At 37.8% G+C, this 13,566-nt stretch overlaps 1 protein-coding gene across 1 annotated transcript; it reads right to left on the reverse strand.

Moving 5' to 3' along the window:
• Nucleotides 1-398: 398 nt before the first annotated feature.
• Nucleotides 399-13,072, reverse strand: ostn (osteocrin). Its single transcript, XM_088913453.1, has 5 exons — nucleotides 12,713-13,072; nucleotides 9,924-10,022; nucleotides 5,044-5,261; nucleotides 2,725-2,813; nucleotides 399-1,986 (listed from the first exon to the last, which is right to left on the reverse strand). The coding sequence occupies exons 2-4, from the start codon at nucleotides 10,020-10,022 to the stop codon at nucleotides 2,729-2,731; spliced, it is 402 nt and encodes a 133-aa protein (XP_088769579.1). The 5' UTR covers nucleotides 12,713-13,072; the 3' UTR covers nucleotides 399-1,986; nucleotides 2,725-2,728.
• Nucleotides 13,073-13,566: the final 494 nt, after the last annotated feature.

A 13,566-nucleotide genomic window follows, 5' to 3' on the forward strand; every position in this document is an offset into this window, starting at 1 on the left:
TCACACCAGGGCAAGTTTTACAGAAGTCAATGATCCTACCAGGATGTCTTTAGTCTGAGGGGGGAAACTCATATGAACATGATGAGAGCATACAACCTCCAAGCAGATAGCACTCCAGGTCGGGAATTAAACCCAGGGCCCCAATGTTGCAAGGGAGAAATGCTAACCACTGTGCCACCATGTCACCCACAAATACATATTTTTAATAATCTTAAAATTGTCTTCATTAGAAATGTCCATACAATATGATTATAATCTTAACCAAATCTTTAAAGCTTTTCTCCCCTATATTGTTTTCCAGTAGGAAAATGACAAGCACACAATTTTTACACCTCAGGGTGTTGCTGTACAGAGAATTAGAACTGTTCATATGAAAAGAAAACAAAAAAACTTGCCAACAGTTACACACTTTATTTATATTAATGGATAATTTCACTGCTCATTCCATCCCCCAAATTAAATCACCCTCTGTACATCTAATACAGTTAGCAAAGAAAAACAAATGCCTTCACTTTGCAGAAAAGCCATGGTCAATGTGGTACGAGTTGAAAGACTTTGTGTTACAGTTCATCTTTAAAAAGGCAATGGGAAAACATTTAACAACTACAGATCACCTGCAACAGTGTACTACAAAAAGAAATTAAAAGTAATGCTGCTCAGTGTTATAAACATACTGCAAAATAATCCTTTATATAAACAGCATTTCAGTTCTCAGTACAAACTGGGTGGCCAGTAACAATAAAATTAGCCATTTAAGGATCCTACATACAGTAGTATTGTAGGAGTTCAATATAGGGTTTTTGAGAGCAAGGGCAGCAGTGATTTACAAGAACTCTACCATTCTGCTGTTGTACTTTGAGCAAGGAACTTCAGCCTGATCACTTCAGTCTGGGGAAGGCTCACTGTCTCATTCCCATCCAACCACTGGCCTGATGAGCCTCTAGGTTTGAGTATGGACTACTGCTACCTTTCATTCAGCCTTTTATTTCTGTTTAAAAGAATGCCTGTCTATTTATGGAGAATTAGTTTTTTTTAAAGTTACTTATTTAGAAAAAAGTGTTTACTTTTTCTACTGTTAGGGTATGACTTTTGGACTTTTTAAGCACAGCCTTTTGTTCATAGAGAGCTTGCTTTCCATGTTTTTTTCCCCGCATTTACAAATGATTAATATACAGTACATATTTTCAAATACACCAGGCCACAGTGATCTGTAGAATAAGTGCTTTGAAATGAAGTACAAATTCAATGTATACAGAATGTCTTATTGAAACCCTTGAATTTGAGGCTCCAAATATAAATTTTAGAATCTTAAAAGATTTTTATTTAGAACAAAGTGTACTTGTGTGTTTAAAATTAAGCATGCTGTCCATTATAGCAACTGTTGATACAATTTAGGAAGGCATATCAGCTAATATTAAACATCCAGATAGTTTTCTTAGAAAAACTAAATGAAATCAGTTTATTCTTTGTATTTTCTAGCTTACATCTCTAGACTTGTGCCTTGCCCAGTTTCACGATGCAATTCTAGTGGCTTGGTGCAACATTAAGTTGCAGAGCCAATAATAAAATGGCCGATTCTTTTGCCAGTCATTACCAGCAACTGTATCACTTAAATGGGTTGAAAATACTATAATATTTTAGAATAAAATACATGCATCTCTCTCTAGTCTTTAAATTTTGTCAGAACCAGATATTGTACTTTAAAAGGGGGATTTCGTACAAGTACATGCAAATGGTGTTAGCTTAAATACATAATACAGTGTGATAATGATATGTACATATGTGCAGACTTAGCTCAATAGTTTCCCTACTTTTACTAAATTCTTTGCTGTCTATACACCATACTGTATACTGCGGGTCCAGACTCCACCTGGTAAACTATAATATAAGACAGTGGCAAATGCTATGTCACATTGATAACTACAGTGGATTCAGGGTGAAAAACGTTGTCCATGCATCTTCAAATCATGTTTGAGTATTATCATCCTGTAAGCAAATATAAAAAGGAAGAATCAATGAGATACAGTGACATTGTTTTCTCATTGCTAGCCATTCACACACTTCAGTATCTGGCTGCTCTAGAGTAATACACCCTGCAACTAAAAATTCCCTTATAGTGATTGTGCTTATTCTGTGTGCAGTACAAAGACGTCAGCAGGCAAACTGTGTATTACTTAATTGTAACAAGATGGTTGAATGGTGTCCAGCTAAGGGAAAATTTAGTTACCCATCTTTAGCCTTCACAGGACCTTGTGTCTTCTGATTTTCATTTCATTTAAGATTTATTGGACAGCTTTAATTACTATGCTAATCCTTTTTGCTTCTATCTCCTGGGGGTGACGTGGGGACATTTTTCCTTAGCCTTTGGTGCTAGTCTGTGTGGAGCCCGCATGTTAGGGCTTCCTCCAGATACTTCAGTTTCCCCACATTTCCCAACAACATGTTGGATAGGTGCACTGGCTAATCCTGAGGAGTAGAAATAAGACTCCTTCCTCAGGTCAAAGAATGGAACAAAAAGAATAAATCGGCACATTTCTAGTTCCTTTCAGGTTTTTTTTTTGTAGTTTGAAATCTCCAACCATTTCAGAGCTCCAAATATGTCTAATTAAGTAGATTCTTATTTCAAATTTTCATTTGGTTTAAATGAAAACCAGAATTCCCTAAAAAAACAGATTTGGAGGACCAGAGTATGTGTCAAACACTGTTCTGTATGTCAGATCATACCAGGTTAGCCCCTGCTGTTGGGAATGCGATTCATCGCAATCCGGTCTATTGGCACATTAAGTCTTCTCCTGGGAAGGTCAACCACTTTCCTGTAATCAAAAGAACACCCACATTTGTGTTTCCTTTCTTCTCTTTTCAGCATTGAAGAAACCTATAATTGCACTTACACATCACTTTTCATTCCAAAGGATCCCCAAGCACTTTATGTACAGGAAATGACCCTATTTATGAAGGACACAACAGCAAAATAATGAGTAAATCTATTGAGAAATAATGAGTTACTGTATATTTAGCCCTTCCATAATTGTAGCAGAAAGAGTAATAATGACTTCTTTCAAAGTATGTTCTGATTTACAGTTCAGGGGAGTGGGTGAAGGCAGCAAGGTGGCGCAGTGGTTAGCAGTGCTACTTTGCAGTGCTGGGGCCTTGGGTTCAGTTCTGGAGCTGGGATGATTTCTGTGTGGAGTTTGTATATTTACCCTGTACTCGTGTGGGTTTCCTCCAGGTGCTCTGGTATCCTCCCACAGTCCAAAGACATACTGGTAGGTAAATTGGCCCTGGTGTGAGTATGTATGTGTGTTTGTGGCTGTCTGCCCTGTGATGGACTAGAGTCTCATCCTGGGTGTATTCTGCCCCTAGGCTGTTTCTTGCTGGGATAGGCTCTGACTACCTTGCAAATGGGAACTGGATGAAAAAGTTAGAAAATGGATGGATGTAGTGGGGGATGTGTTCCCATTTTACAGATAGATAGATAACATATATTGTTTTTTTTACTAATCTTTAGAATAATTGGATCTATAGAATATAGAAATAGAATAATAAACAGGCTCATTCTTGTTCTTGATAATGTCTATTAGGAGGATGAAGTTATATGCTTTTGTCTATGTATTTTAAAACAAATTGGATGTTCTTGACATTTATGTTAGCTTCTGTAAAATGTTCTGCTTGGTTAAAATAACAAAGATAAGATTTCGCCTAAACCTGGGAAGCCCAAATATTTCTATCCTAATATTAAGAGGATTAGACATGCTTCTGTATTTTTAAGCTAAAAACTGAAATATCATGTTGCTTCTCAGAGGTTACTTCACATACAAAAATGACTGCCTTTGCTTCTTTTGGCTACAAATGAGTGGAGATGGTGGATTATACTCCAACAAAGTTACCGAAATTATGTTTTAAAAATAATTTTTCTATTTATGCAGCTTAGAAATACATTTCACTGTCAATGGCAATGTGTTTCCAATGATTTAATGTAATTAACTGTTTTCATTTAAGGGATGTCTGTAATGATATATTGTATGGCTTAACACTTAAAATAGCATTCAAGTGTCATGCTCTTATAGTGTAATGAATTTAAATATGAAATGATATTGTATTACTTTAATTTAATGAAACTTGAATTTTGTTTTTCATCATATTTTTAAGCATCATTAATTAGAATGCGATCCCACTATTGATATGGAAATATAATTTGTTGAGGAGCAAAAAACTTCAGATACTGTATAGCACAGTTTTTATTTTTTATTTATTTTATTACAGTTCTGCTTTGGATGCTAAGTAATCTCATGGCTATTCTGTCATTTTTGCATTATTGCCCCTAATGTTATGGAGAATGATTGCCTTGAGGTGTAAGCTGTAAGGGTTTAGTTCTCCTGGAAGACAGCTCCCATTTAACTGAAGTAAGTTTCTGATCTTGTGCCAGATGCCAGATCTCTAGTAAGGAGGTTTGAGGGAGGAGTTCAACAACAGAGGGAGAATTGTACCTGTACTCTCCTGCACTGTCTCAATTCTTTGGAAGTTTCTTTTTGTCACTTCACAATTCCTGTTCATTACAATAGTTTAATCATTTCCTCTTTTTAATAACATTTTTTTTTGCTTTTTTTCAAGTGCTTGAACAGAATCAACTCAGTAACATTTATATACGCATTAACCAGATCAAAGCAAAATTAATAAGTACACAAGAATTGGTTGCAAAATTTACAATGGTTTTCATCTGTCAACACGTGTTTGTATATATCCTGCAATAGGAAATATCATGTTAGACTGAAACCTTTGCTTCTCAGTTTTTTTTTTACTTAATTGTTTGATATTTTATCTTCTTTTAATACCTGTTGTTCATAGTGCAGATTATGGAAGCTGTATTTCGCCTCCATAAATTGGATTTGGATGTAAAGGTTTTGCACTGACTAACTACAATCTCTAAGTAAAAAATAGAAATATAGATCTGAGTTAGAAAGAGACAAGACAGAGAAGGGGCTAGAGAGATTAATTAAACTCTCTACAGTAGGAACACACAGTCCAACATGGTGTGGTGCTTACCTTTGCTTGCCTTTCAGTTCCATGTTGTTCACAGACAGTCTGTCGAGAGGAGATCCAAACCCAGGGAAGCTCCTCTTCTTCTTGGTTTCGATGACATCATTTTCTAGGTTGACCAGCTCATCCAGAAGCAGGAGTTTGGCTGCTAGGTCATTGGAAGACTTCTCATCACTGGAGAGAGACCTTGAGTCTGCCGCTTCAACCAAAGAAGAGTCCAGAAACTGGGAGACACAAGGATGATGGGTTTTATAGAGTGCTTTTGTGCTTTTGTTTTTATTATTCTTAGGAAATAATTAATTATTCTCTTATTTGTCTGTTGCTGTGTATGCAAGTTATTCCAGTTAATAACAGAATCATACATACTGTATGATTCCCATTGCACTGTGGAACAATGGACTTGACTGAAGCTACAAATGAAACCATAACGAAAAGGTTCCCCTTGATAATGACAGATTTGTCATTGTCAATTGATAAAGAACCGCTTGTTCTGAGCTCAATAGCTTAAAATAGAATTATAGAGATGAAAGTCCTCTTAATTACAGTAATTAGAGACAATTAAGGGCATTTATCATCTATGTGGTCTTATAATAATAATTATATTTCATTCAAAATATCCCAAAGTTCTCTTATATCAAGAACGGGCCCACTTCATCTCCCAATGAAATGCAGTGACACACAGTAGACATTCTGTAGCAACAGCCCCATTGCACAGCAGATCAGGTGGAGAGGTGATCATATTTTACAAGTCCAGCATAGAATTTAGCTGAGACATCCCTGCTCTTATGAACAGTGCCCTGGAATCTTGAATGACCAAGTAGTCAGGACTTGGGTTAAACATCTCATTTGAAGATTGGCATCTTCTACAGCCGTGGACACTCTAATGGGGATTAAGAAATGTTGGAGCTTCAATTTCTGATCCACCAACACCTCTCACTGTAGCAGTTCCTTAAAGGTGTCTCATCCCAGTACTGACCAGGCCCAGCCCATGACCTAAGTTAAATGAGATCTGACAAGATCATGTTAGAACATAAGAACTTAAGAAAGGTTACAAACAAGAGACCTTTCAGACCATCTAGTCCGTTTGATAGTAGTGACTTGATCATAGGATTTCATCTAGCTGTTTCTTGAAAGAAAACAGGGTGATGGCTTCAACAACATGGCTGAGTAGCAAGGTAGAAGTAACGATCTGTATTGCAATACAAATACTTAATCCTAACATCAATCGGTTTTCTAGCAATCTTATTCAATACTGGGTTGTAGGGCAGCTGGAGCCTGTCTCGATAAGCAACTGGCTCAAACCAGGGTACACCCTTGAGAGGATGCCAGCCCATTACAATGCAGGCCAAAGCACCTTAAGGAAACCCACGTCAATATGGGGACAACATGCAAACTCCACGCATATAGCACTCCAGGAATTTAACCCAGGGCCCAAAGGCTGTGAGGTGTCACTGACGTCCAAAGGGACTAACAGAGAAGGAGCGTCCTCTGGCTGCAGAGGGCGTGACAGTACCCCCCCCCTTCATGGGCGGCTCCTGACGCCCATACAAATAAATAAGCTGCACAGCACTGGGGGGAGGAAAAACCTCATTTAACTGAAAGGAAACCTCCGGGAGTCCACGGCTGAGAGCTACCCCCTCCTCCGGGGTAAAAACCTTTATTGGGTAGAGGAAGGGGGGGTCGAGTAGAGCTCCGGAGACTTAAAACAAAAAAGTACACAAGCTCAAACACAACAGACAAAAACCTGGGAAAGACCAGGAAGACAAACCAGGAAGAAAAAATCAAAACAAAAGGCAAAAAACAAGAAAAAACCCGGGGGAAAAATACTGCAGACTGGGCAATAGGCACGTTCACATTCTAACGCTGATATCGGAGTGGACAACCTGAGGAAAGCCAGACCGAAGTCCGCTCACAGACACAGATGCCCGGAGTGATATCCAACGAAAAGAATGGAGGAACAGCAGAATTCACCGAGCTGACACTGATATCGGAGTGGACAACCCGAGGAAAGCGAGACCGTAGTCCGCTCACAGACACGGATGCCCGGAGTGATATCCAGCGAAAAGAATGGAGGAACGGCAGAACTCACCAAGCTGATGCTGATATCGGAGTGGACAACCCGAGGAAAGCCAGACCGCAGTCCGCTCACAGACACGGATGCCCGGAGTGATATCCAGCAATCAGAATGGAAGAGCCAGCTCAACATTCAATCACTGATATCGGAGTGATCTACCCGAGGAAAGCCAGGTGCAGGACTCGCTCACAGGCACGGAAGATCGGAGTGATATCCAGTGATTAGAATAGAGGAACTGACTAATAATTAAAAAAAATAGCCCAGAGCAAGAGAAAAAAAAAACTGCGGCAAGACAAAAAGCGCCGCTCGCAGGGTCAGTAAGTGGCTCAGCAATCTGTCACGGACGTCCAAAGGGACTAACCGTGGAGAGCAGGAGAGCGGAAAAAGACTCATACAGTATGTGTAGCAGCAGAACGGGAAAAAGGCCCGGGTTCGTGCAAAGAGTTCAGGAGTGCCGTATAGAGACCTATGCCCTCAGGCAGCGGACGTGGGGCAACCTGGTGCTAGGCGGGTCTCAGGACATCCGAATGTCAATGCTGAGCAAGGGCAGAGTGCAAGACCCGGAAATATATAGCCCAAGGGAAAGAGAGGGACCGGAAGGACACCAGGCAGGAAACTAGGGACAGGACAGAGGAGGAGCGCCCTCTGGCTGCAGAGGGCGTGACAGAGGTAGTGATGCTAATCAGTGCGCCACCATGCCAAACGCAAATACTTTGAGTCATAGAAATAGATGTTACTCTTTATGAGCTCAATTTTCATCCAGACCACAGTGACATACAAAGGTCTCTTGTTTGTGTTTCAGATTTCACATGTTTAATTTGATGCTTTATTTTTAATCTCTTCATTAGCTAACTCGAATCACATGAAAGATGTCTTACTAAGCAGGAGGCACTGTTCTATTTCTGGTCATTTATTTTTCTTTAGAAATTAATGCTGCATTTTCTAACCTCCTACAAGGAAAGTGACAATGTTTATTTTTAACTCAGTCACATAAGCTGATGACAGCATGCAATTACACGCTTGTACTGAATAATAGCATTATGGAAGTCAAAGTTTTCCTACTGGTTTAAATGTCTGAGGAAACATAGCCAAGAATAACAGTGCCCCCCCTTCCCCCGAATAAAGACATATATTAACGAAGGAATAATGGTGAATTTGAACTGGCTTACAGCCAGTTTCATTATGGAGGTCTTTAGTCCCACAGACTCACACGAAGGTCAGAATTATACTGTATGAAAGCTACACCAAATAAGAATGACTAGCAATGACTCCAAGTGCTTAAAAAAACAGAACAACAAAACTTGGTAGCACCTGTTCTCTTTCCCCTTTTATCCCCCTTAATTTGAAATAGCAAGTCATTAGACGATATAATTCTCTGTTGAAGCCTCTGTACCAGACTAAGGAAAGCAGATACTGCATACATACATCCTCCAAAGCAAGCACTGTCAAGCTGTGATTGTTTTTTGTACAGCTGCCAATAGAACTCAATATAATAAGTCAAGCCTACTATCTGACCACAGGTTTTAGTGTGCTCTAGGGCCACCCAAGAAACTACTGTATTTCTCACAGTTCTTAATTGCTATAATTGCCATATGTATTGCAAAAGTCAATTAAAAAGCACTCAGTAGTAAACTCATAGTGGAAACAAAAAGAAAGCTGTTTTCTGTTATATTCAGCAATATCTCTAATATCTATGTGTGCTTCCCGTGTGACCTAGATGTTAAGGCAGAAAGAAATATTTAAATAACACAGCATCAATAAATTGGCCATCCCTTTATGCACAAATATATTTTCCTGCAACACAACATGTCTGGTTTACTGCAATGATGGTTTGAGAGCAGTTTTCAAGGAATATCAAATGCTGAGTGGAACTTGCAGGCGCTAAAAATGATTTCTGGCATAATGGAAATATATATAGAATATCTGTTGTTAACTCCATTTTATTAGTCATGCTAGATCTAAATATAACTCTCTTATAATAAATCCTGTGGGAGGTGTTCTGTTTGAATTTAGCACTCTCCACCCTTTTGCTGCCATTGAGTGTCAGAGGAAAGTAAACTGGGTTATTCTCACAGAAATTAGACATAATTGCACCATATTATATTATAAATTATCATACCTTCTATGTAATACTTGCCACTCTAAGAAACTCAAACTTCACACTACTGCACTTCCAAGGAAACAGTCAAATAATATAGTAAAATGTATTAATGAGATACAAAACAACACTCAAGAATTAGATGTGTTCAGTAGCTTGTGTAATTTGGTTTTGGGAGATTCAACTTAATCCACCTAGTCAGGGACATCTCCTTGGCCACAAGAAGACAAGGTTGGGACACCCATGCAGAGAATATCAAGTGGTAACTGCAAGGGTGCAGGTGTGGTGAAGGAGGGATACATTAGACTAAATTTGAATAAGAGGAGTTTGCATATTATACATATAGCTAATGAGGAAAGATGTCGGGAATAATTATGATTTTGTACAGCTGAAAAAAAGTTGCTTGGTTGTCACTATTCCTTTTGAATTTCAATTAAGAACTTCCATTTATTATTAAATAATGAAAAAAATAAATTGCTTTATAATAATACAAATACAGATGATCTTGGCGAAAGAAAACTGTATTGAACTCAGCTGAGGACCCATAATGACCAATGATAAACTTCCACCATATCAGTAACATGGTATTATTTGTTTAAGAAAATCATTTTAATTGGCAGATGAATTGTGGGTTAGTTTTCCTTAATTCAAATCATGGGCAGTGAATCTGAAGTGTGAAATTCCATGACCAAATGGCACCAAAGTAATTCTTACCTCTGGTGCCCCCTCTGCTAGCTGTAAAATCCCTTTGCTCCAATGGAGAAGAGTCACTGCGAAGAGGCAGGGTAATAAAATGCACCTGCAGCCCAGCATCTGGAACAGAGCAAACACTCCTTATTATTCATTCATTTAAACAAGAGAGGAGACCATTTACTCATTAAGTGGATGGTTCTTGCAGCAGACCTTCTTAAGACAATCCGCAAAAAAAGCAGAGAGCTAAATCCATTTGGAAATCCATTCACCCATCCATTTTCTAACCTGTTTATCCAGTACAGGGTAGCAATGGATACGAGGCAGGATACAACCTGGACGGGACACCAGTCCATCACTGGGCAGACACAGACAAACATACAGATACTCTCATACCAGGGCCAGTTTTTTCAAAAGCCAATTAACCTACCAGTATGTTTATGGATTGTGGGAGGAAACCGGAGAACCTGGAGGAAACCCACACAAACACGCAGGAGAATACACAAACTCCACACAGACGGCACCCCAAGTCTGGAATTAAACCCAGGATCCCAGCTCTGTGAGGCAATGCTAACCACTGAGTCACCATACTACCTAACCACTTGGAAATCAATACATTAAAAAGCAAAGTAGCTCACATTAACTCTTCACTGTTGATTTCTTTATACTGTAAATGTTCAAAATACAGCTGTCATTTTGGTTTCTGCACTTTTAATATGATTGTTTGAAATCACTTTATGTCAGTTTATGTTTGGCAGAGTTTACGTAATATTTCAGCAGTCCATTGTAAGCTAAAATTTAAAGCTGCTAAAGCATGAGATTGTACAGTATATGAAGCAGAACAGAAATAATTACACAGTGGATGTATATCATTTGAAACTAGAATTGTTAGAATAGCTATGACACAAAAAAGATTTACTGAAAAACCTTTATCAGGCAGGAATATTTATAAGACAGAATGATACAGAAGTCTCACTATGTAACTTTTAAAATGAGTATTTTCGAAAAGCGAGATTTTAAAGAGCATCTTTTCAGCTCTTCTAAGTGAAATGTGGCATCAAACTAAGCTTTTATTTTTGAAAAGGCAGATGTCTTGCAAGTCTGTGCATAGGAGGTTTTGCTTGATTCCAATTCTGACAATGTGGTGTCCTTTTAAGATTCTCATAAGCCAGGGACAGACACATACCAGTCCTTCAGTTTGTTCCTATGCAGGATCCGTACATAACCAGTTCTATTTGTGTAATTACTAATAGTACTAATTAACTCAGTTACATCACTGAACAGCTGAATGTATCAACGGCAAGCTCTGGAACAGGGTGGAAGGTCTAGCAAGAAACCAGCTCTCTGATAAGCTTGTATGAGTTATAAAAAACAGGACAGATAGAAAATGCAGTACAATTTATTATAAAATATAATCAATCATCTCACAAAATTATATCTTTCCCTTCTAATTTAATAAACCCAAACTCATGGAAATGACAAATATATGTATCGTGCAATGTACAGACTCTTTAATTAAGTGAATGATAGAATGCTCCCATCAGTTCTTGCGTTTCTCTGCTTTTGCTCCGTCCCCAGCCAGAATTACTGTGAAACCAAAGTTATGACAACCTGGAAGAATACGATGCATATCTCTATTTGCTTTCAACAAAGCTCTGTTTGTGGAAGTAACAATAAATCACATACCCATCCAATATAAACTATGATTTTTATAATGTGCAAATTGATATACTCCTCTTGGCTCATAAATTTAGTGGTGTGCTTTGCACTTTAGAGTCGGAACATGTACATCAGCATTTTCTGTTCTTTATAAAAACAAACACCCGTTATCACATGTGCTCCAGTAATATGGTGGCACTGTATCTGAAGTTAAACTTTGTTATTGATAGCATATGTGCTATATACACTTTACATTTACCAGATTGCAAAATCCAAAACCTAAGAAACCATTTCAAGAATTCTTATCTGTATTTCAGTTAAAGGATGATGCCATTTTTCTCAAGAAAATGTGACTATAAAAGATTTAGATATTTTAAATGAACTCAAAGTCTGAATCTTACTACTTGGAAATTTTTAAAAATATTGCTCAGTAGTTCCCCTGTCTCACCTCAGATGAACATTTCTGTTTTCATCACTAATTGTCTTCATGATAGTCTCACATGTGTTTTCTTGCATAACTACAATCAGTTCCAATTAATTCTAAAAAGATTTTGCAATCAGTATAAGATTTGCAGCGAGTATAATGAATTATGTAATTTCTTGATAAGATGGGACTTTCCAAATGAGACATTATCGTACATTAAGTACTTGTTGATTTTCAGAAAATTTGATGTTGTACTCCTCACTTATTTGTATTCTCCTTCAGATTCTTGTTTAACCAAATTATTTTTTTTATCTGACACTTAAATAGCCAGGTTTAATTCAGCTGTAGGAAGTGAAATTCATTGTCTAGCAACATGCACTCATTTTAGCATGTACAGGTCCTAAAAATAACCCCCAACAGTTACAGTTTTAAATGTAACAGTATATATAGGCTTTAAAGAGAGGGTGCTGATCACTAATACATTTTAAGTTCCAGCTGCATAAAAATATTCCTGCTGCTGGCATACTTGTATTCAGATAATTCAAGGCAGTGCCCCTGACTATTTATTTTCTTCTTCACAGTACCTTGGAAATATTTGGTATTTACAGTGGCTGTTTCAGTATACATACCTTATGCTACTATAAAGCAGACCTAAGCTTTCGTGAAAAAAAAACAACAGCAGCAAATCACATTAAACACCAGTTTCTGACATGCAATTATCCTCTCCTACCTTTCTTCAGAAGCCTGAAACGAACCACACAAAAGTTCCTTGAATTTTGCAAGTTCAAGTTTTCCCTCTCTTTGCTTGTTCCTGGTGTTGACTATGAGGTTTTTATAGTCTCTCCTCGGGTATCTCCACTCCAATCCCTGGTCCCGGTTCCTCTGACATCATTTCTCAACATTTTCCATTGCTCCTTGCCCTAAACCTCTCTCCTTCAGACATTTTAATATTTATTACACTGATCAGGGTTATTAGCTGCTAATTAAGTGTCTGGAGTTTGAGGAGACCAGCTGGACTGGGTAAAAGGGAAATGTTTTTCACCTTTTGAATTAGATGACTTTTCAGCTCTGAATGTTGCTACCAACAACAGAGCAAAGTTAATGTCCTAGAAAATCCACTAAAGGTCACATCACAGAAATGATGAAGCATGTTACAGACTGACAGCCTTAAAGGCATAGAGATCTGACAATTCCTATGTTAATAAAACTTTGCTCCATGTTTTGCCCCAGATTTAGATTTTCTATGTTCTACTTGGAATAGCGCAAGCAACTATTCAGGGCAAAAGTTGTTAAAATGTACAGTTTGGTAACATGGAGTATTTGGATAGCAAAAAGATTCTGAGGAAGAACAACCCAATGCTTCATTTGCTAAGCCTTTACCCAAAACAGGTCTTAGATTGGACATTATGTATCTTTTACAATCATATAAAGAATTAAAAGTACTATAGTTTTTGAAAACTAAAATACATGAAGTGATTAAAGTAAATTAACTTTGATAAATAATAAGAAACAAAGTATTTATCTTTTTTCACCCTGAAATTCTTTTCATATTTGTTAAACCATAGAAGTAAAAAGTGTTCCCAG

Source organism: Atractosteus spatula, chromosome 4 (assembly GCF_055471065.1).
Source record: "Atractosteus spatula isolate fAtrSpa1 chromosome 4, fAtrSpa1.hap1, whole genome shotgun sequence".
Taxonomy (NCBI): Eukaryota; Metazoa; Chordata; class Actinopteri; order Semionotiformes; family Lepisosteidae; genus Atractosteus; species Atractosteus spatula.

Coding starts and splice junctions, on each gene's coding strand:
- ostn (XM_088913453.1), bottom strand. CDS start 10,022: ATGCTGGGCTGCAGGTGCATTTTATTACCCTGCCTCTTCGCAGTGACT. Junction 5,262..9,923: donor TAGCAGAGGGGGCACCAGAG/GTAAGAATTACT, acceptor TGTGTCTCCCAG/TTTCTGGACTCTTCTTTGGT. Junction 2,814..5,043: donor GAACTGAAAGGCAAGCAAAG/GTAAGCACCACA, acceptor TTTTGATTACAG/GAAAGTGGTTGACCTTCCCA.